Consider the following 25,966-nt stretch of genomic DNA (forward strand, 5'->3'; position numbering starts at 1 on the left):
TTGGCAAGCGAGAGGATTGAGGTAAGCTTACACAAGATCATGCAGAACTAAATAGAGCACAACTAAGAAGTAATGTTCCCAAGCCAAGCCTTGGCATCATGGCCAATGCTTTGATCATGAATTACAGTTGACGATGATGAAAATTAAAATGCAATTGTACAAACAGTAGTACCAGAAGCAGAAGCATCACAACGAAGATGCTAGGACCAAAGATAATCAATCCAAAAACTCCCACTATAAGAGAGGGTACCAATGGTGAGGACCCTGCCCTTCTGCCCGCCATTGCCCTTGCAAGTGGGGATTTGGAGTACCATGCACAATTCACAAATCACTTGTACCGGTTCAAGAGATCAATGAACCAAGTAACTAACTAGTACCCCCTCTAGTATATATAGAAGAGATGTTTGATATAATTCTCTTCTTTGTCTGGATATAATACTATTGTTTTGTGCGGAATCCATCTAGATATTTAATTAGTTTTGATTAAATAAAACTGATAGAAGTTAGCTTGAAGGTCAATCATGACCAGCTATTATTTAAAATAGGCAAGTGAGCAAATTAAAGCAACTCGGGGGTATCTTGCATTGAACTTTATGGTGGAGGATGAAGAGACCAATTCAGGATGATTGATTTAGCTGAGAAAAATTACTAGAGATTAATTAATTTGTGATGAAGTTTGATTTCCTTTTTCTGCATGAATGGAAAGGATATAGAGAAAATAAATAAATGCACATTCGTTAGGATCGAGTTTTGTCATCTCAACTTCAAATTTAACGCTGTATAATAAGACTAGAAAATAAGCAAACAAGCTTTCATCTCCTGAAACTAGAAAAAAAGTAAAAGCAAACAAATTCACTTTTTTTTTAAAAGAAAAAATTGGACAAAGAAAACAAAATCAAACAACACACCACAACATGAAAGTATAAAACTGCAACTCTTCAAAGGGATTGTTGTTGAGCAGTGCAGCCTGCAGCATGGAAAGAAGACGCATGTAGTTCTGGCGATTGCGTTGTTCAAGGACCTACAAAAAGCATATTTAACATTTTAATACCATATAATATCGTTATTTTTACTACTATTAGTGGTCAAAATTCAATACCTGAGTAACCCAATCAAATATCAATTCTGAATTTTCCTAATAATTGATGCCATTAGCTTCGCTATGCAAAATGTAGTAAGAGTATTGAGTACTTACTGCATCCTGCTAAGCCAGAAGGTTCCCCTTGTTCCATTTGCTTTCTCCCTTTTAGCCCTGAAAACATTTTGAAGCTTGGATTACATTCACGCAACGCAGGCACGTACACACACGCACACACATATAGTCATTCAAAGGTGAGGAAGCCCTCATAGTCAATTTGCATATATAGCTATGAAGTTGTACTAACCTCCACGGCCAACCAATGGACGATACCAAGATGCTTTCTTCTTCTCGGGCATAATTGGACTTCTATTGCAAATGAAATCAATCTCCAAGTCAGGAATGTCCTTGATTTTTGGCCATTCTGGTCCTTCAGCTTCCCCATCTCGACACTGTTGCGTTAGCAAGGGACAATTTTGAATGACCAAATGTTGAAGATTTTCAGGAAGACCATCCTCTGGAAAGGACTGGAGCAAGGGGCAATCTTCAATGTAAAAGTCCTTGAGTGAATTGAGGCTCTTCAGTGTCCCTCTTGGCCCAAGAGACTTCAGACTGGAGCATGATACAATAATCAAACACTTGAGTGACGTTGGTAGCCCTTCATCTGGTAAAGTTTCAAGCTTTGGACAGCCTCGTATGGACAACAGATTGAGCGAGGTCAAGCTTTGCAATGCTCCTTCTCCGGATAAGGACACAAGGTCTTTGCAGTCTCTGATGTACAAAGCCTTCAGCCCCAGAAGATTAGGCCATCTTGGAAATGAATCTAGGTTTGAGATTTTGGAAAGGATCATGAAGTTCAGAGACCTGGTCTCGGGTATTGCCCTCACTAATGTTCCATCGGGACATCCTTCCAAAGCCAAAAGCTGAAGACGCTGGCTGAATTCTGAATTCGGGAGGGCGCTCAATAAGTCACACCCGCTTATTTCCAGTTTCTGAGGAGCAAAGATCTGTGGCAGGCCCCGCAGCTTGGGACAGTTGATAGCTCTCATTTCCAGAAGTGTCTGAAATGAATGGAGCAGCAGGTGTTGACCCTGGCCATTGTCACTTGTGGGAATCACCCGCAGACATCTCTCGTTCCAATTTTCCAGTTCCAGATTGTCAACAAGTATTAGGAACTGCAGAAATGGAGTCACGGGAAGAGCCTTTAATGAGCAACACTTCTTGATCTTCATAACTCTTAGGTTTGGCATGCATTCTGGCAACTCATTCAGCCTGGGACAGTTACTAATCTTTAGCCTTCCAAGGAACCGGCAATCCTCATCATTTGGCCATTTCTCCAACTGCAGCATTCCTTTAATGTTGAGTACGCGAAGACTGGAAAGCTGACCAAGTGAGAGGATTCTGCAATTAGTGCAACCTTTTAAAGTCAAACTCACTAGATTCTGAAGCCGCCCATCTCTCATCCATTGTGGTAAGCTATTGCCGAAGTAGTTAAAGATTTGGAGCTCTTCCAGATTCGGATGAGGTTGCAGGTCCTCGAGCAGTCTCTCTTCATCACCTGATACATCTTGAGATTGAGGACTGCTATCTCTGTTATTGCTCCATTCAAATACCAGCTTGTGAAGACTCTCTTTCTCACTCAATTTTGCTTCCCCTCCGTTTACAGCATTTTCCAGCTTCGATATGTGAAGTTTTCCCGTAAGGTAAGGCAATTCCTTCAGTTCTTCAATTCGATATCCACTCTTGCTGCCAACCCGAAACACATGTAAGTTATGCAGATTGGTTAACTTTCCTATTCCAGCTGGCAATGTGGAACACTTGAACCAGAACATTTCCTCTAGCTCAAGATTACGAAGTTTAACTAGGTTGGCAAGATCCTTAGGCAGTTCCATTATCCAAATGCACCCTATGAGTTTCAAAGTTTGCAGATTGTAGAGGTTACATATTGAGTTGGGAAGTACCTTAATCTCAGTTCTCGAGAGGTCAAGGTAGCGCAACAGCTTCAACTCCTCAACAGAATCTGGCAGCACTGTCAGCGTACTCGAGCTCAAATCCAACAGGCGAAGATATTTGAGTTGATGAAAAATCTTATCAAGGGCACGCCCAAAATCCTTGAGGTGCTCGCCGAAGCTGGGGACTAGAAATGTCCGCAGCTTCTTAGAGTTTTCGACGACGCTCAAAGCAGGCTTCTCTACATGTTTACAAAGCAACGACACATGGCGTGTCTCCGGAGAGCAACAGCTACTGCAAGATGACCTGTCATCCTTAACTTGGCAGACATGGCCGTAGGGGCTTGAAACAAATTGTGCCAAGTCATGGAAAAGATCATGCATCTGGTATTTCACCTTGTCATCGATATTCGAAGACTGGAAGAATGACCTCCCCAACAATTCATCAAAATATTCGATTCCAATCTCTTCTTCCCTTTCTTGGCGTCCTCCTCCTCTTGATTGAATCAGTGCTTCCGCCATCCAAAACTTGACCATCTCGGCCTTATCAAAAGCATAGGACTTGGGGAATATCGAACAAAGTGAAAAACAATGTTTCAGAAAAGGAGGGAGATGGTCGTAACTTAATTTCAGAGGGGGCAGGATATGAGGCCCGTTTGAACTCCCTTCTTCGAGCTCCCATATGTCGCTGCTCAAGATTTTCCGCCACTTGTTTACATCATCATATTTGCGCAAGAAACCAGCAATTGCCTTTACTGCCAAAGGCAAACCTTTGCACTTGCCCACAATCTCTCTGCCGATGGCCTCCAAGTTCTGCTGCTGCATTCTGCTTGAAAAATTGCCTTGATTAAAGGCGATTTTCTTGAAAATTGACCAACATTGATCTTCAGGCAAATACTCAAGAAGATAAGGAGATCGTATGCCCATAATCTGCGAGACCCGAGCGGTACGACTGGTAACCAAAACTCTACTCCCCTTGTGTCCTTGTTTCAAGAGCTGTTGAAGCGGCTCCCATTTTCTGTAGTCCTCGTTCCAGACATCATCGAGAACGAGTAAGAATCGTTGGCCGGTCAAAAACTCAAGAAGACGGGTCTCCAACAGGCTTATTGACGAAGTGCTCTGCTCCATCTTTGAATGAAATTCTATCATCCCTTTAAGAATCCTTGGCAAGTCGTAGTCAACAGTCACACAGACCCACATCCTGGATTCAAAGTGTTCTCTAACTCTCTCTTCATTGAAGAGTAGTTGAGCAAGTGTTGTCTTGCCAAGCCCCGGCATCCCAATGATTGGAATGACAAAGGCGTCATCTTCCTTGTCAAATTCATCCGATAGCAGCATATGCAAAATTCTTTCTTTGTCATCATCCCTGCCAAAAACATTTGCTGTGTCAATGAACGAACCTGTCAGTGGCAGCTCCTGGTCCTGGTTATGATTCCGAGAGTTGCCACTGTTGTTGTTAACACCGCTGCTGAGATGAAACTTTTCTTTTTCCTCAGTAATAACATCAAGTCTATCTAAAATTTTCTTAATCCTCTGGGCGGCATCATATTGATAGGAAATTTTATTACCGCTGATGGGAGTCCGAACTCTACGCAGCTTTTGCTTTCTCTTATGCATAGCAACTTGAGTTGCAAAAGTCTCCAGTATGTCTTCGGCGTCATAAGCTGCATTTCTGAGCTTGCCAAGCCAATCTTTCAACTGGGGTACCTTCAGCTGTCTCTCCTCTGCATCTTCAAGGACAGCTTTGATACTTGTTAGTTTGCTCAACAACTTTTCAACTTCACTCTTTACGCCAAGCACCGAACCAACCTCTTCTTTGATCAAAGACACAGCAGCTTCAATTGCTTTTTCAACGATAGGCTGCACCACAAGCGACACTACCAGTTCGGCCATCAATTCTGCTTCTGTTTCTAGCTGATCTTCTAATCTGCGGACCCTCAAGTTAATCAATTTGTGTGGAGGAATCTGAGAGAGAAATTTCAAGTGGGTTTGTTTGTCTATGTATGAGCACTGGGGGAAGCTGATAGGATATTTAAGCAAGACTTGGGGAGTCAGGAGAGGTCGGTAGCAATCGCTTCCATGGAAAGAGTCAGCAGAGGTAAGTAGCAATTGCTTCCGCGGAAATTGCGCGTGAGTTAATATGTAATTAAATTTAGACCGTACACTACTGTAAATGCAAGTATGATAGAAAGTTGTAAAATGATCGGTACAACTTAGTTCTTTTTCATTGGATTCAAATTTAAAGTTATTTTTGCCTTTATTAATAAATTAAACAGGAATTTACTTAAAACAGGAATTTTTTCTTTATATGCCAACGCGGCTACGCCCATAAAAATTATACAAGTATATATATATATATCCAACTAAATGTATTATCAAAATACAATAATTCTCAGGTGCCACGTCTGTAGTTTTATGAAAGTGCCAAAGGTCAAAAACCAAGAGGACTCCTATCAGATAAATACTCGGTCACCTATGACAAAGTCCTGCTTAAGCAAAACGCGCCGTGTGTAACGTACGCGGACGAGAAGGATCAGAGGATAGACGCCAAGAAGCATACTTTCTCAGCATTTAATTTCTATGTCGGGGAACAGTGTTCTAGAAGTGAGGGATTAGGCCCCTTTGAGTCAATGCAGATGTTGACTTCTTCTCGAAACTTGTAATCATGTACGTCAATTACAACAAAAGTCTTGATTAAGTAAACACGCGGTGCCGTATCGATGAAAGAGGAAGATAGCAGGATAAAAAATATATCCCCTACTTACATAATAATTTTTTAAAATAAATATATAAATATCATAATATTATTTATTTATTATATATTTAATATAACCTTTTATGTATTTTAAAATTTTTAACTGATGAGTAGTCGTGCGAGGATTATAAAATTATAATTATAATTATAAAAAAAGTGATGGTATATTTATAAATTTATCTTATATAAATTGATTTGACATTAATTAATTAATTGAATAAAAATATAAAATAATAAAAATAAATCATATGAATAAAGAGATATTTAATTCAACTAATTTAATCATGCCACGTCTGTTTGTATAAAATAAATATATATAAAAATTTATAATTATATTATTACAAATATAATAAAAGTAACTTTTAGTTGAGTCATTACTATTTATAGGGCCAAAAAAAATGACACGACAATCCGTTTTTGTAAACTTTACAGGTCCGCATTCAAAATTTTCATTCGTACATATATCACTCTTGGCTTAAATATAGGAGCTGGCTAAGTTACAGATCCAACTGTAGCCAACTCTCATTTGCACGGTTTTTCTCTCTCCTCATGACACGTGTGTTACTTCCCATTGGGTGTGTACGTTACGAATAGAAGGGTACATTTTTCATAAGAGTAAAGTTATAATTAGTTGATTGATGATAAAGTCAATCAATACATTACACATGGTAAATAATAATTGGTGATACATTACTTGCCATATAAACAGTGTATTTGAACTAAATAAGTATTAACAAATTGTATCATGCTGCTCACAGCCTCACAATATAATAGGCGAAGTTTTATTCATTAATTTTTCATTTTTCAACTTTAAAAAAAAAAAAAAAAAAAAAAGATGACAGAACAATCCATTGGAAATGATTGGAATAAATTTGGAGTAAATTTAATCTAAAGAAATGAATCAAAACGTAAATATTTCATACATCTATCACTAACTTTCGTAGTTTACATTCAGATGGTACGGATGAAAAACAGATATATATATATATATAAGGATTCTATTAGAACTAGATTGCGTAGGAGGAAAAAAAAAAAATGAAAACTTAAACATGGGCGGCGGCCGGCCACAAGCAAGTGCACGAGTAGAAAGAAGCGCGATGAAAGTTGTCAGTTAATTTTTGGCCTAAGAACGGCAGCTTTAATAATGAGTCCAGATTTCCAGTGGCCTCCATGCTCAAAAAAATCAAAGAAAACTTCAGCCGTACTTTCGGATCCATCATTATTAGTCTCCGTTAAGAAGTTGCCGACGCAGAGCTCAAACCATTCTCCTCTGGGCTTCTCCAAGAGGCTCACTTGGCGATTCTGCACTTTCCCATCGGCAGGCAGTGAGAGCTTGAGGCTGACCGGTGCTTCCCATCCAAATGCTGCATTTGTCAACTTCACCACGTACACGATCTCATACATAACCCCCGGGGACAGTTCCGATATCTTGAACTTGCCTCTTACATCCATCCAGCATACGTGGCTTAGTTTCACCACTTCTATGTTTTCATCACTGCATACATACATATATATATATATATATATGTACGTTTGTTAATTTATTCATGTATTTATTTTAAATAAAATGTCTTTATACATAATCGATAACGAGATTTGGATTGGATTCAGTGCTGATCTGACCTCGTTTCTTTGAAGCAATTCCAAGTCCAGTGATCGCGGTTGCCCCAAGTAACAAAAAGTGACCTGGGATACAGCACGAAGCACTTATACCCCGTCTTGTTATCGATCCATGTTTTCTGTATATATATATATATATATATATATATATATAGGATTGCATAAATCATTAGTTTATAAGCTTAAGTAATAATTAATTGTTTAATAAAACAATTATCAGCACAGCATAAACAATCCAACCATTTAATGTGCAAATTAAGAGAAATAAAGAAAGAGATGAGGGAGACAAGATTGGACCTTCCTCTTGTATTCGAGGAATTCTTCATGAGTCTTGTTCGTTTCTGTTGCAGCCTTCTTCTTGAAATTCATTGATTTAATCTGAAGCGAACCGTCGGTGAAGCTGTTTTATATACATATATATATTTCTCTTTAAAACTCTGTGTATTATTATATGTATATCTTCTTCTTATATATAGATAGTTCTTATTATTTTGTTTTATCAATTTATATCGATTATCGAATTGATGATGAAGTTTCTTTCTTATCTATTAATGGCAGAAGAAATTTGGAAGGCGCAATGAAAAGTGAATACTGTTCCCAAGCGCGGGTGTGGGTCACCTAATACAGAGTATGGTGCACCGCGTGGACCCCACACTGCCTGCCTTAGATGACTTTTTCTTTTATTTAGAAAAAAAATGTTTTCTTTTTGAAAAATTTAAAAAATATATATTGAAATTATGCAAGCTGACTATCATGCGAACTTTAATTATTAAAATGGTGACTATCATGCAAGTATTTTATGCGAGATTCCGGTTCTCCTCGTTATACGACCAGGATCTCTGCTCGATCAACTTCCCCACGACCAGGAGGTCTCCTAGTAATGCTTCTTCTCCAGATATCCCTGCACACACAGACAAGTCAGAGTACGCCGGTTGTTCTCCCGGCGCAAACCCTCCGACGCTCAAGTCAGATATCAAGGTTCGGGGAACGCTTGCCACGGGTCTTATGGCTTTTTCGTGGTTTTTTTCTTTTATCTCAAAAATGCCAACCCTTTTACCTTCGTTGGCTACCTTTTTATAGGCTTCCTCTGAATCCCCGTTTTCCGCTTTTCTCGAGACGGTCTGGGGCTCTGACTGCTGCGTTATGGGCAAACGTGGGATCTTGCGTGTTACGCCATGGTTCAGGGGAAAGCGTGGCTGTCGTGGTTCTGTGAGATCTCGCGTGTTACGCCACGGTTCAGGGGAAAGCGCGGCTGTCGTGGTTCTGTGAGATCTCGCGTGTTACGCCACGGTTCAGGGGAAAGCGTGGTTGTCGTGGTTCTGTGAGACCTGGCGTGTTACGCCACGGTTCAGGGGAAAGCGTGGCTGTTGTGGTTCTGTGAGACCTTGCGTGTTACGCCACGGCTCAGGGGAAAGCGTGGCTGTCGTGCCTAGATTCTCGGGCTGGAGAGCATGTCTTGCCAACTGCCGTCGACCGGGTCTCCTCGCCTATCGACCTCTAGCCGGAATAGCCGTATGCCTCTTATAGGAAATTGGCCTCGCGGATGACAACATCGTGGACGAGCAGGATATTTCTGCTCCTGTTCTTCCGTGCACCAGGCTTTTACGGAACACACCGGTTCGCAGAACTCTGCCATCCGATATCTGCTCGTCATTCCTGGTCTCATCGACATATTTATCCCAAACAGTACCTCTCCCAAACACCGGTCCCCCAGTTTCTGGTGTTGGGTAATGTAGTGGACCAGCAGTGGAAACTCGACAGTACTCGCTCGCGTGGGATTGGAAAAGGCTGCCAAGAGTCATGTCGCATTTAATTGCGGACGAGGTGACGTGGCAGAAATCCCCCCCTCCATTTGAATTTCAAACCGACGGTTATGAGGTCATCGGGATTCGGCGCAGTTATATGCTGGCAGCCCAAAAGTCCGTCCTCATTTGGAAAGCCAAATCCTCTCGAACGGCATATTCACCATTCACTCCGTCTCCGTCTCCGTCTCTGTTTCTCCGGCAAAGAAGTTCCGGCACGAAGTCCCCATCCTTGCCTTTCTCCGATTGAAGCAGTACTTCAGGTATTACTTCTCTCTCCTCGGTCTCGGATAGTTTGTAGATAACTTCTTTTTTCTTTCGTTTGGGTAGTAGTTGGTGGTGTTGTGGTTAGAGTTTAGGGAATGTCGAAAAGTAAAGAGAAGGTCATTGAGGTTGATGACGACGAGTTGGACTTCCTGCCTAGTCTGCTCACCGATCCTGCCTTTGACCCCGAGATCCCCTTAGAGCCTATTAGGTCTAGTGTCAGGACTAGTGCTAGGAGCATGTCTCCCCAAACGACCTCTACGAGCGGGAGTAATGGTGAGGATGGATCTTCTGGCTCCGAGGATACTCTGAGTGAGGGTCGAGGAGATGATTCTGGTGAGGCGTCCCCATCAGGAGCGCCGCGACCAGAGGGGAGGAGTACAATAGGAGGTAGAGCCCTATCGCGGGATTACGCTATTGATTACATGACGTGCATGACCACGTTTGATGAGCTCGAGGACCTCCAGCTGAGGTATAGCATTCCTGGCGAGATACCTCTCAAGGTCCCGGGAAAGAAGGATGCTCCCAGCCGGCCTCCTAGGGGATATGTTACCCTGTATCTGGACAGCTTTAAGTACGGGCTGAGGTGTCCCTTGCAACCTTACTTTGCCCGGATACTTAACGGGCTAAATCTAGCTCCTGGTCGGCTGAATCCCAATGGGTGGAGAGTGCTCTCTGGTCTGTTCATATTGTGGGACAGATGTTGCCAAAGCGAGCCCACGGTTGATGAGGTGAAGCACCTGTACCAGCTAAAGAGCAGCCCCAAAGATGCAGGCTGGTACTACTTCCAATCTAGCGCCAAGACAAGGAAACCTATAACCGACCTCCCTACTGGTGGTGGTGGGAATTGGAAGAGAAAGTTCTTTTTTGCTGGGGGTCCTTGGGGTCAGGTCGCACAAATGGACGGGAAGGATTATCGGGTCCCACCCGGTTTCACGGTCCCAGGTTGCCTGCTCGCTCCAGATGCCTTGTATCCATAGTTGTTCTTGTTTTATTGGCTTGTTTCTAACCAAGTGTCTGTTTGTGTTGTAGTTTCTTGGGGCGTTCATTTCCCACTCCGACCTGGCCAGCTCAAACGGGTTGAGGCTGTGCTAGTCAATTCCTGCTCGAGCCGGGAACTGTTAACCACATACAACTTGCTCGAGTCTCGCTTGATACTTCCTGGCCATAGGATGGAGGACGCTGTGATTGGGGCTCTGACTCGAAAACGTTCTCGACCTCCAACCACGAAGAGGGACGAGAGTAAGGATGCCCCTACCGCAAAGCGGGCCAACATCGTGCAGCAGGCCCCACCCTTGAAGATTTTATCTCCGGCTCCTGTAAAAGTCGGGGAAGCTAGTGGAGTAGCCACAGATCCTGCTACCTCTTCTCCTCCTGTCGGGCCTCGATCTCGCTTACCTGACAGCCGAGCAGAACATCTGGTCCCTTACCTCAATGAATTAACTAAATCCGTGAGCAAGAAGGACCTAGAGGACTTTGACGGCCGCACCTTGGGTGAGCTGGTGGGGGCCATGCAGCATAGCGCTTTCCACCTCAGCTGCATGACCACCTATTACAAGGCTAAGGTTGGCCGCTACGACCGGAAGATGAAGGAGGATATTCAATCGGCGACGAGCAGAGCTGACGTTGCCGAGAAGAAAGCAGCGGAGCTGAATCTCGAGAATCTGAAGCTGATAGAGCAAGAATCACTTGCTCAAGCAAAAGCCATTACCCTCGAGGAGGAGCTTACCAAGGTCAAGGAGGATCTGCAAAGGCAGAAGGCCATGTATGAGGCTCAGCTCGAATCTCTCCGTGACTCCCACCGAGTTCAGGTCGAGAACTTGGAGAGGGAGGCCGACAACCAGTACGACCAGGGACTTCGGCATTCCTATCGTTGCATCATGGCCGTCCTCGGGAAGCAACACCCTGACCTGAAGATGGATGACCTTGCAGCTGGTGTCGCTCGGCATATGGATGAGGAGGCGGCCAAGGAAGATGCCGAGGGGGTAGAGCCGATCGTGATTGAGGAGGAAAACTCTCCTCCTCGTGCAGTCCCTGCTGAAGTTGGCGAGGCGAGCACCCCCCCGGACGCAACTGGCGATACCCCCCCGCACCTGAGGAGGTTCAGCCAACCGATGCTGCTCGGCTCACTGATCCGCCGTCTTTTTGATATATTTCTTTTATTGTAATGGACAATGTTCATGAAGATTATCCCCTCTGTTAATCATTAACAAATTAATAAAAATATTTTTTGATTACTTTCTTGTGTTGTAATTATAAATTAATTTTCGTTTGAGAATCTGCTTGTCTTCGTCTAGACGAGCAGGTTCCGGCTCGGCTCATGGTTTGGCCGCATGCCTTTGAAGATTTTTCAATGCCTGGGATTCGGTTTGCCTTTGCACGGTCGAGCAGATCCTGGCACGCTTGGCTTCGGTCTCGCCATAAGACAGGCTTTGAGACTTGGCGAGCCTTTGCATGCCTTGGGAATTTCTTCGAATGTTTTGGAGTCTGCTCGCCTTCTCGTGGTCGAGCAGATCCTGGCATGCTTGGCTTCTGTCTCGCCATAAGACAGGCTTTGAGACTTGGCGAGCCTTTGCATGCCTTGGGAATTTCTTCGAATGTTTTGGGAGTCTGCTCGCCATCTCGTGGTCGAGCAGATCCTGGTATGCTTGGCTTCTGTCTCGCCATAAGACAGGCTTTGAGACTTGGCGAGCCTTTGCATGCCTTGGGAATTTCTTCGAATGTTTTGGGAGTCTGCTCGCCTTCTCGTGGTCGAGCAGATCCTGGCATGCTTGGCTTCTGTCTCGCCATAAGACAGGCTTTGAGACTTGGCGAGCCTTTGCATGCCTTGGGAATTTCTTCGAATGTTTTGGGAGTCTGCTCGCCTTCTCGTGGTCGAGCAGATCCTGGCATGCTTGGCTTCTGTCTCGCCATAAGACAGGCTTTGAGACTTGGCGAGCCTTTGCATGCCTTGGGAATTTCTTCGAATGTTTTGGGAGTCTGCTCGCCATCTCGTGGTCGAGCAGATCCTGGCATGCTTGGCTTCTGTCTCGCCATAAGACAGGCTTTGAGACTTGGCGAGCCTTTGCATGCCTTGGGGATTTCTTCGAATGTTTTGGGAGTCCGCTCGCCATCTCGTGGTCGAGCAGATCCTGGCATGCTTGGCTTCTGTCTCGCCATAAGACAGGCTTTGAGACTTGGCGAGCCTTTGCGTGCCTTGGGGTTTTCTTCGAATGTTTTGGGAGTCCGCTCGCCATCTCGTGGTCGAGCAAATCCTGGCATGCTTGGCTTCTGTCTCGCCATAAGATAGGCTTTGAGACTTGGCGAGCCTTTGCGTGCCTTGGATTTTTCTCGGTTTCGAGCGAATGAAATTCCGCGACGTTCTATTAATGGCAGGATTTGACTTACATGAAATTGTTCGGACATAAAGCGTGAAAGATAAACGATAATGAACATGAGCGAAAATAGCTTTCAAATGTGAACAAGTCTTACTGGAAGTATTTCCGGAGGTGTGCTGCGTTCCATGGGCGTTTCACCTCGTGGCCGTCCGCGCGGACCAGCTTGTAAGCTCCGGGTCCCGCTATCTGCTTGACTCTATATGGCCCTTCCCAATTCGGTCCCAGCACTCCTTGAGTTGAATCTTTGGTGCTCTGATTCACTCTTCTCAGTACCCAGTCTCCGACCCTGAATTGCCGTATGTTCACCTTCTGGTTATAATACCGAGCAACCCTTTGTTGGTAAGTGACTGATCGCTCGGCTGCTTGCTCCCTCCTTTCCGTTAGCAGATCAAGATTCAAACATATCTGCTCGTCGTTCTCCTGCTCATTGAAATGACATGTCCGGTGTGTGATCATTCCTATCTCAGCCGGCACGACTGCTTCATGTCCGAAAGCCAAAGCGAACGGTGTCTCCCCAGTTGCGGTTTTGTGGGTTGTTCTGTATGCCCATAGCACACCTGACAGCTCGTCAACCCAAGCACCCTTTTTTGCTCCGAGCCTGGTTTTCAGAAGCCTCTTGATGGTCTTGTTGGCTGCTTCTACTTGTCCATTCGATTGAGGGTGAGCAGGCGAGCAATACTTCAGCTCTATCCCGAGGTTCTGGCAGAAATCCCTGAAGCTGTGATTATCGAACTGCCTGCCATTATCCGTTACCAAGGCATAAGGGATCCCGTATCGACAGACCAGGTTTCTCCACACGAAGTCTGTTGTTTTCTTCTCTGTGATCCTGCTAAGGGCTTCCACCTCTATCCACTTCGTGAAGTAATCTATAGCAACTATTGTATGTGTTGCTGCTCCTCGTCCTTTTGGCAATGGGCCGATCAGATTAATTCCCCATTGAGCAAATGGCCAAAGGGAGGCCATGGAGGTGAGCTTCTCTGGTGGTTGGTTGGAGAAATTTGCAAAACTCTGGCAGCTTGCACAACCCCTGGTCTTCTTTTGCGCATCCTGGTGTATTGTCGGCCAGAAATATCCCTGCCTTAGAACCTTGTGGGCCAGGGACCTCCCGCCAGAATGATTTCCGCAAATTCCTTCATGTACTTCTCTCAGCACGTAATCCGCGTCGTCCTCATCCAAACACCGAAGGAACGGTAGTGTATATCCTCGCCGATACAGTACCCCATCGATCATCGTGTATCTCGAGGCCTGGGCTCTAATCTTCCGAGCTCGCAGCTTATCTGATGGTAATACCCCGTCTCTAAGGTATGAAACTATCGGGTCCCTCCACGAGCATTTTTGTTCTATCCGTAACACCCCCAAATTCTGCTCGATACTTGGGCTGGACTTCACCTCCAGAGGGACCGACTTTGGCATTTTTGGGTCGGCTACTGCTGCCATCCTCGCCAAAATGTCTGCTCGACTATTCTGCTCCCTGGAGATTTGTATCACCTCCACTACCTCGAACTTCCCCATCATCCGTCTGACTATCTTCAGGTACTGTTCCATCTTCTCCTCTCTTGGTTGGAATCTTTCACTGACATGATTCGCAACCAGCTGGGAATCGGTTCTGATCTTAACTCTGTCTGCTTTCACGGCCTTAGCCAATTCCAGACCTGCTATCAAGGCTTCATACTCCGCCTGGTTATTTGTGGCTGCAAATTCCAACTTTACAGCATAAGAGATCTCCTCCCCCTCTGGGCCTTCTAAGACAATCCCTGCTTCTGAACCCCGCTCCCCTGATGACCCATCCACAGACATCTGCCATACTTGAGTTTCGTCATCGCCTGTAGCTGCATCTTGTTGATCTAAGCATACTTCGGGCTCTGTGAATTCAGCTACGAAATCGGCCATTGCCTGGGCCTTTATCGCTGCGCGGGGTTTATAGTCTATGTCGAACTCGCTCAGCTCCACAGCCCACTTGACGAGCCGACCAGAGACATCTGGCTTGTGCAGAGTTTGACGCAATGGCTGGTTTGTTATTACCGAGACCGGGAAGGCTTGAAAATATGGCCTCAACTTCCGAGCAGCAACCACAAGGGCAAGTGCCCATTTCTCCAACGGTGGGTATCTGGCCTCAGCGTCGAGCAGGGCCTTGCTGGTGTAGTATATCGGATACTGAACTCCTTCTTCCTCTCTCACCAGAACAGAACTGGCGGCCCGATCCGATACCGCCAGATACAGATACAACTTGTCCCCATCCCTCGGTGTGGACAGCAGCGGAGCTTGCTGTAAGTATTGCTTCAAGTTTCGGAAGGCTTCCTCGCATTCCGGGGTCCATTCTGTTTTCTTTCCCCTCCTTATCACTTGAAAGAATGGCTGACATTTATCTGTAGCCTTGGATATGAATCTGCTCAACGCCGCCAATCTCCCCGTGAGGCTCTGCATCTCCTTCAGGTTACGAGGAGACGTCATTTGCACAATCGCCTGGATTTTCTCGGGATATGCTTCAATCCCCCTATGGCTCACCATGAATCCCAGGAATTTCCCTGACTCGACCCCAAAAGCACACTTCTCCGGGTTGAACTTCATCTTATACTTCCTCAGAAGCTCGAATGTCTCCTCGAGGTGTCTGACGTGTTCCTTCGGGATTTTGGACTTGGTAATCATGTCATCCACGTACACCTCCATGGTTTTCCCGATCAACGGCTTAAAGACTTTGTTCACCAGCCTTTGATAGGCGGCCCCAGCATTCTTGAGACCGAAGGGCATCACCCTGTAACAGAACAAACCTTGGTTAGTGATGAAAGCCGTGCTCTCCTCATCCTGCTCGTACATGGGGATCTGGTTGTATCCCGAGAATGCGTCCATGAAGCTAAGCAGACCATGTCCAGCCGTTGAATCTACTAGCTGATCGATCCTTGGTAAAGGGAAGCTGTCTTTTGGGCACGCCTTGTTGAGGTCTGTGAAATCCACACACATCCTCCACTTGCCGTTTGCCTTCTTTACCAGCACCACATTTGATATCCATTCTGGGTAACTGACTTCCCGAATGAACCCTGCTCTCAAGAGCTTCTCCACCTCGTCATTTACAGCCTCATATCTCTCCTGGTTGAAGCACCTCCTCTTCTGCCTTACTGCCCGAGCATCTTTCTTTATTGCCAGCTTATGACACGCTACCTCAGGGTCAATCCCCGGCATGTCTTCATGTGTCCAGGCAAACACATCAGCATGAGCCTGTAAGCATTTCACCAACTCCTGCTTTTGCTCTCTCTTAAGTTTGGACCCGATTCTGATCGTCTTTCCCGGGTTCTCTGGTCCCATGCTCACTATTTCCAGATCCTCTACAGGTTCTTGTCTGCCAGTCTTGTTTTCCACTCGGGTATCGAGGGACGTTATCTGCATTGCCTCCCTTGCTGCCGAGGAGTAGCAGCTTCTTGTGATCCTCTGGTCTCCTCGTACCACTCCTACTACCCCATTCACCCGGTACTTCAGAGCCAGATAATGGTTGGACAACACCGCTTTGCTCATCCTTAAAAATGGCCGACCTAAGATCATCTGGTAAGGACCTTCCTCATCCACTACGACAAAGTCCAGTATCACTGTTCTTTCTGTCGGGGGGCTCCCAATTGTGATGGGCAGTTCGACCACGCCCAGAGGAATCAGCTTCCCTCCTCCGAACCCCTTCAAGGAGGTGTTGGTGTATTCCAACTTTCGGTCGGCTATTCCCATCTCTTCCAGGGTTGACTTAAATAACACATCAACTGAGCTCCCTGTATCAACCAGTATCCGGTCAAACTTCTTGCTAGCGACCGTAGCCCTGATGACTAAGGCATCCTCGTGGGGGTATAGAATCCCTTCCTCATCCTCATCCGTCCACATGATTGGCACTTGCCTGACCCTTGCTCGTTTGGCTGCTGGGGTGTTGAGGAGTACCTCTTTACTGGTCATGGCGTACCTAGCATAATTTTTTCTCGATCTGTTTGAATCTCCGGCCAACGTTGGGCCCCCAACTATCACCCTTACTGCGGGCTGCTCGCGCCTCAAGATTCTATCACTCTGCTCCCCTTCATCTGTCGTGGCCACCATCAGAAAAGTCCCATCCATAAACTCGTCCAGGTACCGATTTCTCACCAAATCTTCGACCTGGGTCTTGAGATCTCTACACTCTGTTGTGGTATGGCCATGGGTGCCATGGAACTTACAATAACGTCCTCTATCCCTCCTGTTGGGTAGCTTTGTTATTGGTGTAGGGAGGTGCAGCAGCCCTCGATCCTTTATGGCCTCGTATACCTCATCTAGGGACATCTTCAAGGGAGTGTACCGCCCATAGTCCTGGTTCTGGTCGATCAGATGCACCGCTCTTTCTCTGTTTGCCCCGCTCTGAGTTGGGGGCGGTGGAAGTACTTCTGGCCTGCTCGTCCTGCCACCGTGGGAATGTTGATGAAGACCACCAGATGCCGGATCATTTCTTATCCAAGGTTCCCTAGCTGGGGAACGGGCAGGTTGCGCCTTGCTGTGCTGATACTGTGGTGGCCTCTGATGAGGCTGGTAAGCGGTGACCCTACCTCCTGCTCCACTACCGGAGGCCTGGTGGTCCCTTCTCCTGATCGGCCCATTCCCTGGTAATGCTTTCTTCTCTTTCCTCCCCAACCCTTCTAACTGGTCTGTCTTGATCCGCGCAGCCTTCTCCTCTTCAATCTCGATGTCTCTTTTAGCCTGCTCGTATGCGGCCGCATACGTTTGAATAGCTGGGCTTCTCAAATTGTACCACAGCCTACCTATCTTCACCCCTTCTTTCAATCCCCTTAACGCCTGAGGGTGGTTGAAGGCTCCCAAGTCTAGGACAGCCCGATGAAACCTCTTGATGAATTCCCGAAGGGTTTCTTGCTCCCCATGTTTCATGCTTTTCAGCTCCATCATGTCATCTTCCGGTGACATCGCCCCACTGAACTGCTCTGCGAATTCCTGGCACATCTGCTCGAAGGTTTTAATGCTGCCCCGAGGAAGTTTCCTGTACCATTCTCGTGCATGTCCCTCGAGGGATAGTGGGAACACCCTGCACCTTTGGGGTTGAGATAGTCCTTGTACCCCAGTTATGTCGTTGAAGCGCTCTATGTGCATCAGCGGATCAGTTCTTCCCGAGTATCTGAGGTCGGGGAGGCGGAAATCTCTCGGAATAACTGCCCTCATGATCTCCGCTCCGAGCGGCGATTCTCCGTCCAGCATTATCCTCCAACCAGGGGCTCTGTTCCTCCCTTGCATGTCGTCAATTATCTGCGCTAGTCTGCGCACTTCCTCCTCCAGCTGCCCTGCACGACCAGGGTCACGTGCTGCAACTTGATCCCGCTCTTGCTCTACATCTTGCAAGTGTTGCCTCAACTCTGTTTCCTCTGCATTCACCACCCCGTCGTCCGCGTTACAAGTCTGTCTTGCCGGGGACCGCTCTCTTTCTCTATGAAATTCTCCCCGTAGAGGTACGTTACCCCTCTCACCACCAAGTCTCCCTGTGGTTTGACTTCTCCCCGCACTATCGGGACCTGGTGCCACTCCACCACCTCTCACCCTTCCCTCTTGGGTTACCCTTCGCTCGCTCCGCAGCTCATGCAGGATGGTTGTCAAGGTCTCCATCTGCTTTTCCATCCGTTCCATCCGGTCGAACATGACTTTTTCCCGTGCTTCGCTGACTATTTCCCTCAGCGTCACGGAATCGTTAAGCCTCATATCACCCCCTTGTGCACTACTTCCTCCTGTCTCCATTGCTTTTCGCTTACTTCACCCCTCTTCTTGCTATCAACAGAAGCTTTTTGCTCTGGATCCCCACAGACGGCGCCAAAATGTTGATGCGAGATTCCGGTTCTCCTCGTTATACGACCAGGATCTCTGCTCGATCAACTTCCCCACGACCAGGAGGTCTCCTAGTAATGCTTCTTCTCCAGATATCCCTGCACACAAAGACAAGTCAGAGTACGCCGGTTGTTCTCCCGGCGCAAACCCTCCGACGCTCAAGTCAGATATCAAGGTTCGGGGAACGCTTGCCACGGGTCTTATGGCTTTTTCGTGGTTTTTTTCTTTTATCTCAAAAATGCCAACCCTTTTACCTTCGTTGGCTACCTTTTTATAGGCTTCCTCTGAATCCCCGTTTTCCGCTTTTCTCGAGACGGTCTGGGGCTCTGACTGCTGCGTTATGGGCAAACGTGGGATCTTGCGTGTTACGCCATGGTTCAGGGGAAAGCGTGGCTGTCGTGGTTCTGTGAGATCTTGCGTGTTACGCCACGGTTCAGGGGAAAGCGCGGCTGTCGTGGTTCTGTGAGATCTCGCGTGTTACGCCACGGTTCAGGGGAAAGCGTGGCTGTCGTGGTTCTGTGAGACCTTGCGTGTTACGCCACGGCTCAGGGGAAAGCGTGGCTGTCGTGCCTAGATTCTCGGGCTGGAGAGCATGTCTTGCCAACTGCCGTCGACCGGGTCTCCTCGCCTATCGACCTCTAGCCGGAATAGCCGTATGCCTCTTATAGGAAATTGGCCTCGCGGATGACAACATCGTGGACGAGCAGGATATTTCTGCTCCTGTTCTTCCGCGCACCAGGCTTTTACGGAACACACCGGTTCGCAGAACTCTGCCATCCGATATCTGCTCGTCATTCCTGGTCTCGTCGACATATTTATCCCAAACAGTACCTCTCCCAAACACAAGTATTTTATGTAAGTTGGCTTTTTAAAATAGTTTTTAAAAAATATGAGGTATGCCAAAATTTAAATTAATTTTTCAACCCATAATATTTTAAAATTTAAATTATCGTGGCTGATTAATCTCGGCCGAAAGTATTTTCTAAATGGAAAAATGACTAACACACCTCTAACGTTTAGATAAATGGATAAAAACTCTCTTAATATTTTAAAAAAGACATCTACATTCATATTCATTAACGAGAATCGTTTCACTAAATAATTAAAAGGTTAATATCGTAGTTGCATATTAATAACAAATGAATTGACAAAAAAACCAAACACTTGACTCACACAAGCAGAACACGCGCACGCACACTTAACACACACGAACAAAACACACACACTCGCGCTGGTAGCTGTTGGAACTGCTCACGATGCTGGAAGATGCTGGAACTGCTCGCGATCGAGGAAGCCACTGGTGCTGCTGCTCGTGCGTCGATCGAGATCGTGTCTGGCTGCTGCTCGTGCGTTGCTACTGCTCATGCGTCTGGTTGCTGCTCTCCATGTGGCCGCTGCTCGTGCATCTCCAATCCACGGTTCAATTCCCTTAAATTAGTTTTTCTCTCTTTAATTTTCATTTTTTATTTTTTTTTACTAAATCAACTTTATTTAGTTATTTCATCTAAGTTAAACAGTGTTCATATGGAATTACTTATCTCATCTAAGTTAAACATGTGTGCTCTGAGTTAATTTGATGCATATGTGATGAATGGAGTTCTTAACTTGTCTGGGTTATTGGAGATTTATTGCTAATTACTTTCGTTACTTTTATTTTATTTTATCAATTTTTAGATGTGCACGGAATAAATGAATCAATTTTATTTTGTTAGATGTAATCAGTTTGGTTATGGTGTCTATCAAACTTGTGATTGTGGTGTCTATTAAATTTGTGGGATACCAAAGATTAATATTTATAATGTGTATGTATGTGTATATATCAAACAAAATATATCACGTAATTGAGCATCCATATATTTATGTATATATATATATATCACACAAAATATATCATATAATTGAGTATCCATTTCCTTCGCCGTCGTCATAATCATGATCATCACTGAGATTATGTATAGGATCATACGGTGGACCTAATATATATGTATCTGCCTGGTTAGTGATGCATAGGAATTAAAACACATATCACGAATTAAGCTAAAACAATTCAACACTTTATAAGAAGTCGCCATGGAGGCAATTACATTAATTTTTTTTTTCATTTAATTTGGGCACAACGTACTCATTTAAGTTGACTTTGGTGGTTAGAATATAATTTTTAAACCACATTTTTTTGTACTTTATTCAGACCTAATGGAAACAAATCACAAATTTATTTGGGAGTAAATGAAAATTTCAAAAATACAGTATAAATTGACTTTATTCCCTAATGTATATAGAGACTTTATCTATTCATTTGTAAGAGTATGATATATCAAATTACTGTTTTTTAAAAAATAAACATATTACGTAAATTTATACATAATTATTTGGAATATAACTCACGCACCCATAGAAATTCGAATCTAGTACGTGAGCCTTAGAAAGACCACTCCTCACCTAATCAAAAGCTAGACCTCAGCTTCAAATCCAAGTTTATACATTCGCCATATCTAGGTATCCAATAAATATTAATAACCCATAGAAAAGACAACTGATGAGTGGCGGCCAGGTGCGGGAACAAGATGGTGATGGGATCTGGAGTCAGTTTTATTTCGGCCTAAGAATAGCACCTTTAATTATAAGACCAGATTTCCAGTGGCCTGCAATCTGGGTAAAGACTAAAGCTTACTGCAGCAGTTTCGGATGAAGATGAAGAAGATCCATAAATATTCTGATCTGTTAAAAAGATGCCAACACTGAGTTCAATCCATTGTCCCCTGGGCTTCTCCAAAAGGCTAACTTGGCGATTTTGCACTTTCCCAGTAGGGAGTGTGAGTTTGAGAATGACTGGAGCTTCCCATCCATATGGTGCATTTGTCAACTTTACCACATAAACTAGTTCATACAAAACCCCCGGCGAAAGATCTGATATTTTGAATGTACCACTTACGTCCAGCCAGCACACGCAAATTAGTTTCACCACTTCTATGTTTTCGTCGCTGCATGCATGTATCATGTTTCATGTATCATGGATCACGTATCATGTTTCATGCTTGCATACTGTTGTTAATTTGAGAATATTGTGATGTTTTAACTTCAAAATTTCTTTAAATGGAAAATTCAGAGGTTGATTAGTTACCTTGTTTCTTTGAAGCACCTCCAATCCCAGTATTGCCTGTTACTCCAGTGACATCCATAAAGTGACCTGGGATACAGCATAAAGCAATTGTACCCGGACTTGTTATCGATCCATCTCTTCTGCATTCAAGCATAATCATTAATAACAAAAATGAGGATTTAAACTTCGTTTAATAATATTAATCTAATTAAGCTGATTAATATATGCAATGCAAGAGAATTAAAGAAAAAGAGATCAAATATATCGACCTTTCTCTTGTGTTCGAGGAATTCTTCAGTACTCTCGTGTTTTGCTGCCGCCGCCGCCGCCTTGAAATTCATTTATTTAATCTGAATTCTGATTACACCTTTAAGCTACGTCTCTTTGAATTAACTTGTCTTCTTTGTTTGTTCTTTAAACTCAATGAAGTTTCTTAAATTTCTACTACATTGTAAAGCAAAATGGAAACCTGGGAAAGTGATATTGAATTTGATCATCATGCTTTTCAAAATACTTTTCGGATTGAGGAATCATCGGCATAATTGCACACATGGAACAAGTACACTCCATATGTTATCACTTTCTTCTTTTCTTTTCTTTTTCTTTTAGGAAAATGGCACAACACAAGGTTTAGTAACCACATAGAGACTTCGATAATTTAAAAATGGTCACACAAACTCATTTTCTTTTCTTAACATTTACACCCTTTGATTATAAATTTATAATGACTCCAGCTTGGATTTTTCTATGTTGTTGTAATAAATTCTTACGGCATTGACATGCAGTAGTGTCATTATGGATCTTTGGACTTAGATGTTTTAATCTTTACCGTTGATTTAATTTTGTAGATCATAACTAATTGCTTAATAATTAATAGATAATACTCAAGTTCATGGATACACTTTTATTTTTTATAATTTAATCAATATTTTCTAAATCTTCAAACAGAATTAAAAATTAAACATGCTAATACACACACACTAATTTAGATGTGCAAATAACAATTATGGATTATTCAATCTTCAACAACACATGCTAATGCAGAACCTTTTTGTTATTTATAATTGTAACAAGATAATTCTGAATTCTTAGTTTTATTCATTGTCTAACTTCTTCTTCTTTTTTTTGGTGAAATTATTCATTGGCTAAGATTGGGTTGAATTATTTATTGCAATATTTATTAATCTAACAAATTTTTTGGTCAATATTTCCCATAAAAGTCCAAATCCAATGTCGGCAAAGAAGAAAGCATATTATTCAGCAGCAGCTTGCCGTCGTCAATTGTTTTGCAATGGAGGTTAGTATAACTAACTGTTCGTCTACTCACGCATGCATGTTTATTCATTTCAAGATCTCATTGTACATTTCTTATATATATATATATTTAAACCTTAAAAGTTTTAGTAAATCTCTTATATATCCTAAACTCAATAAGGTTTATAAGAATACAAAGTGAGAGAAATGAAAACCACAAAACGAGAAACCTTAGAACAAGTTAAATTTGTGAGTTTTAAAACATGTTAAGTTTGTTAGAAAGCTAAAGATTAGGCTAAGCATAAAACTTTGTAATTCTAATGCATTTGGATTAAGTGCTGATAGGTACTTATAATGTTGTAATTAGTAGTTATTCAATAAGAACAACTTGCAGTTAGATAGTAATTATATATTGTTATAGTAGGTGCATATAGATTATAAAATCATAATAATCTAATCGGAAATGACAAAAAAAAAAAAAAGGAACTTGTCATTAATCATAAGTTAGCTAAATAATAAAAAAACAATACTTGATAAATATCAATTCTAAACAAAATGCAGTAATCAAGGTAATAGATGGAATATTAATATAGAAATGTTTTTCAGAACAATTACAAAGCTGTGTTTGATTAAGTATTTTTTAACGATATTTTTCAAACATAAATGCCCATTGTTAAGGTGTGCGCTTGAGAGGATGGGTTGTTGACATTGATTTAAATTTTAGAGACAAAAAAGATTTATGTTGAGTTTAGAAAGATGATTAAATTCTCTGCTATCGATGCTACTTGGGTTTTAGTCCAGTGGTGAATCATTGCCCTTAAAGTTAAGTATGACTTTGAGGGTAATGGTTCGAGATCTCATGGACTCAAAAACCTCTCTCAATTAAGTTTAATTGTGTGGAGATTATTTATAAAAAAATTTCTCCCTTGTGGAATGCGAGTGGAGTAGAGACACCATTCTTCAGTGAGGATTATTTATCTGGGTATGTACTTCATATAATTAAATTTAATAATGTGTACTTTATCTAATTAAATGTGTTTTAGATAGATTTTTGGGGTAGAAAAAGGTAAACCTATCTAGAACAATGAATTTTTATTTGTAGGGGAAACGGGGTACCTCACTGGTTTGTTGTGTGCGGTGTATCTGAATTTCGGGGAGGTGAGAAGGGAAGAGGGAGTGGTAACAATGGTGAAAGGTTTAAACCAAGAAAGATGTCCTTCAAAGCGAGCTTCACGCCTGCAAAACAGTGAAATAGAGGTTAGAGGTGAAGCCGGGGTACCCCGACGTTCACACTCCGACACTCAAATTAGCAAACTCAAGCTTTTTTTATGGCAAAGAGAACCTGCCACCCCTCTGTAAGTCAAGGTTTGAGGTTGAAGAAAACTTATTTTGTGGAGTGTGAGTGTTCATGAGTGAATGAGAACATGATGGAGACTAACACCTAGGCACCTTTAGATATAGAGTACCTAAGCTGCCACGTGACGTATCCTTTTTGGTTAACGTCTTTTTATCGCTTTATGATTTTTGGGCCGTTATGTGCATGTTCGTGGCGTATCTCATCCTTTGGAAATGTGGCGCACGCTGGAGAGTGGTCCAGGGTACTTCTGCAGTGGTTGTCGGGTAGGCGGCTGAGGACCACTGTCCTTGGGACAATGTCCTTCACTTTTGGCAAAGGTGGCAAGCAGTTGTCCCCCCCTTTTTAGTACGACGTTTAAATATTTAATTCTAGCAAACTCAAATATTATCCTTCAAGATATGGAGATATTTCCCATAACAGACTTTTTTAGAGGATTCTCCTGAGTCGGATCTGTCGGGTACCTCAAATTATATGGGGTACCCTAATCTATGCGGGGTACCTCGTGTTACTCTGGAGTTATGCGGGGTATCTCTAATTATGCCGGGTACCTCTAATCATGTAGGGTTTCTCAATTCGTGCGGGGTATCTCGAATCATGCCGGGTACCTCGGATTATATTGGAGTTATTCCGTACATCGACACGTGTCATTCTGCTATCATATTTTTTCCCCAAACAAAATGTAATAATGAAAGTTCTAGTTATATATTTGGAGTAGAGACACCCTTCCTCAGTGAGGATTATTTATCTGGGTATGTACTTCATATAATTAAATGTAATAATATAAGTTCTAGTTATATATTTGGTTGTAAATATCAGTGTAATCCTATAATGCTATGACAGATGTAATAATGTAAGTTCTAGTTATATATTTAGTTGTAAATATCAGTGTAATGATCTACTGTCATACTAATTATAAATATCTATATAATACAATAATATAATACAGTAATCTGATACTTAATCAATAAAAAAAAAATCTCTACTATCAATACAGTCTTAAAATTTTAAATATGCCTATTTACTTTCTCAGGTCCCTGAACATGCTACATCGCTTTACGACAATCCCCTTGAAGCGTTGCAGTTATACGTTGTGATATTGTTTTCTTTGTCAAAAATAAAAAATAAAAAGAGCTAATTTTGGATTATTCCTGGTAACTTGCCTATCTTTAAATTATTTTTTTAATTTTTGAAAGCTTTAATTTATCTTCACGAGGAAAAAAAAAAGAAAATCATGAACCCACCTCATTTTTTTTTCTTTATCTTTTGTTTGAATGAAAATAGAGTTAACTCGAGATTTTTTAAAAGTGAGAGAAATTTAAAGATAGTTAATTCCAGAGGTAATACGAAATTGACCCGAACAAAAAACAGTTCAATGGAGTGATTTTGTAATTTTTTTTTTCTATTTTGCTATTTTCAAAGGGGTAGAAACTTGTTTGTTTGTCTCCCCTCGGTGTGTTAATGTGCGTGTTTTCGATCTGTATTTGGGGAGGATAGCTATTAGCTCATCCTTTCATAATATAACCCTTTGCCCTTTGGGATGTTTCTTGCTTTTCTTTGGTAATTATAATAGAAGGAGTTCATAGTACC

At 43.1% G+C, this 25,966-nt stretch overlaps 5 protein-coding genes across 6 annotated transcripts; 1 reads left to right on the plus strand and 4 right to left on the minus strand.

The window, feature by feature from the left end:
- Positions 1-719: 719 nt before the first annotated feature.
- On the minus strand, positions 720-5,134 carry LOC102624905 (putative disease resistance protein RGA3). 2 transcript variants are annotated; one of them, XR_371253.4, is made up of 3 exons: positions 1,386-5,134; positions 1,100-1,252; positions 720-1,021 (listed from the first exon to the last, which is right to left on the minus strand). XR_371253.4 is itself a non-coding variant. In XM_006484696.4 (3 exons), the coding sequence occupies exons 1-3, from the start codon at positions 4,918-4,920 to the stop codon at positions 1,014-1,016; spliced, it is 3,600 nt and encodes a 1,199-aa protein (XP_006484759.1). In that variant the 5' UTR covers positions 4,921-5,133; the 3' UTR covers positions 720-1,013. The 2 variants fall into 2 exon arrangements, 1 of the variants encoding a protein (XP_006484759.1); XM_006484696.4 differs by having other exon boundaries at positions 1,196-1,252; positions 1,386-5,133.
- A 1,545-nt stretch (positions 5,135-6,679) lies between these two features.
- Positions 6,680-7,962, minus strand: LOC102624624 (protein PHLOEM PROTEIN 2-LIKE A1-like). Its single transcript, XM_006484694.4, has 3 exons — positions 7,700-7,962; positions 7,406-7,521; positions 6,680-7,277 (listed from the first exon to the last, which is right to left on the minus strand). The coding sequence occupies exons 1-3, from the start codon at positions 7,769-7,771 to the stop codon at positions 6,890-6,892; spliced, it is 576 nt and encodes a 191-aa protein (XP_006484757.1). The 5' UTR covers positions 7,772-7,962; the 3' UTR covers positions 6,680-6,889.
- Positions 7,963-9,566: 1,604 nt separating this feature from the next.
- LOC127901878 (uncharacterized) lies at positions 9,567-11,636 on the plus strand. Its single transcript, XM_052439910.1, has 3 exons — positions 9,567-10,146; positions 10,501-11,279; positions 11,385-11,636. The coding sequence occupies exons 1-3, from the start codon at positions 9,567-9,569 to the stop codon at positions 11,634-11,636; spliced, it is 1,611 nt and encodes a 536-aa protein (XP_052295870.1).
- Positions 11,637-13,326: 1,690 nt separating this feature from the next.
- Positions 13,327-15,512, minus strand: LOC127901879 (uncharacterized). Its single transcript, XM_052439911.1, has 4 exons — positions 15,241-15,512; positions 14,556-14,979; positions 13,986-14,480; positions 13,327-13,383 (listed from the first exon to the last, which is right to left on the minus strand). The coding sequence occupies exons 1-4, from the start codon at positions 15,510-15,512 to the stop codon at positions 13,327-13,329; spliced, it is 1,248 nt and encodes a 415-aa protein (XP_052295871.1).
- Positions 15,513-20,928: 5,416 nt separating this feature from the next.
- LOC102630065 (protein PHLOEM PROTEIN 2-LIKE A1-like) lies at positions 20,929-22,083 on the minus strand. The gene is made up of 3 exons (XM_025100475.2): positions 21,790-22,083; positions 21,371-21,649; positions 20,929-21,321 (listed from the first exon to the last, which is right to left on the minus strand). Exons 1-3 carry the CDS (start codon positions 21,912-21,914, stop codon positions 21,258-21,260), a joined length of 468 nt encoding a protein of 155 aa, XP_024956243.1. The 5' UTR covers positions 21,915-22,083; the 3' UTR covers positions 20,929-21,257.
- Between the last annotated feature and the right edge of the window lie 3,883 nt (positions 22,084-25,966).

The sequence above is a fragment of the Citrus sinensis genome, chromosome 4 (assembly GCF_022201045.2).
Source record: "Citrus sinensis cultivar Valencia sweet orange chromosome 4, DVS_A1.0, whole genome shotgun sequence".
In the NCBI taxonomy this organism is placed as follows: Eukaryota; Viridiplantae; Streptophyta; class Magnoliopsida; order Sapindales; family Rutaceae; genus Citrus; species Citrus sinensis.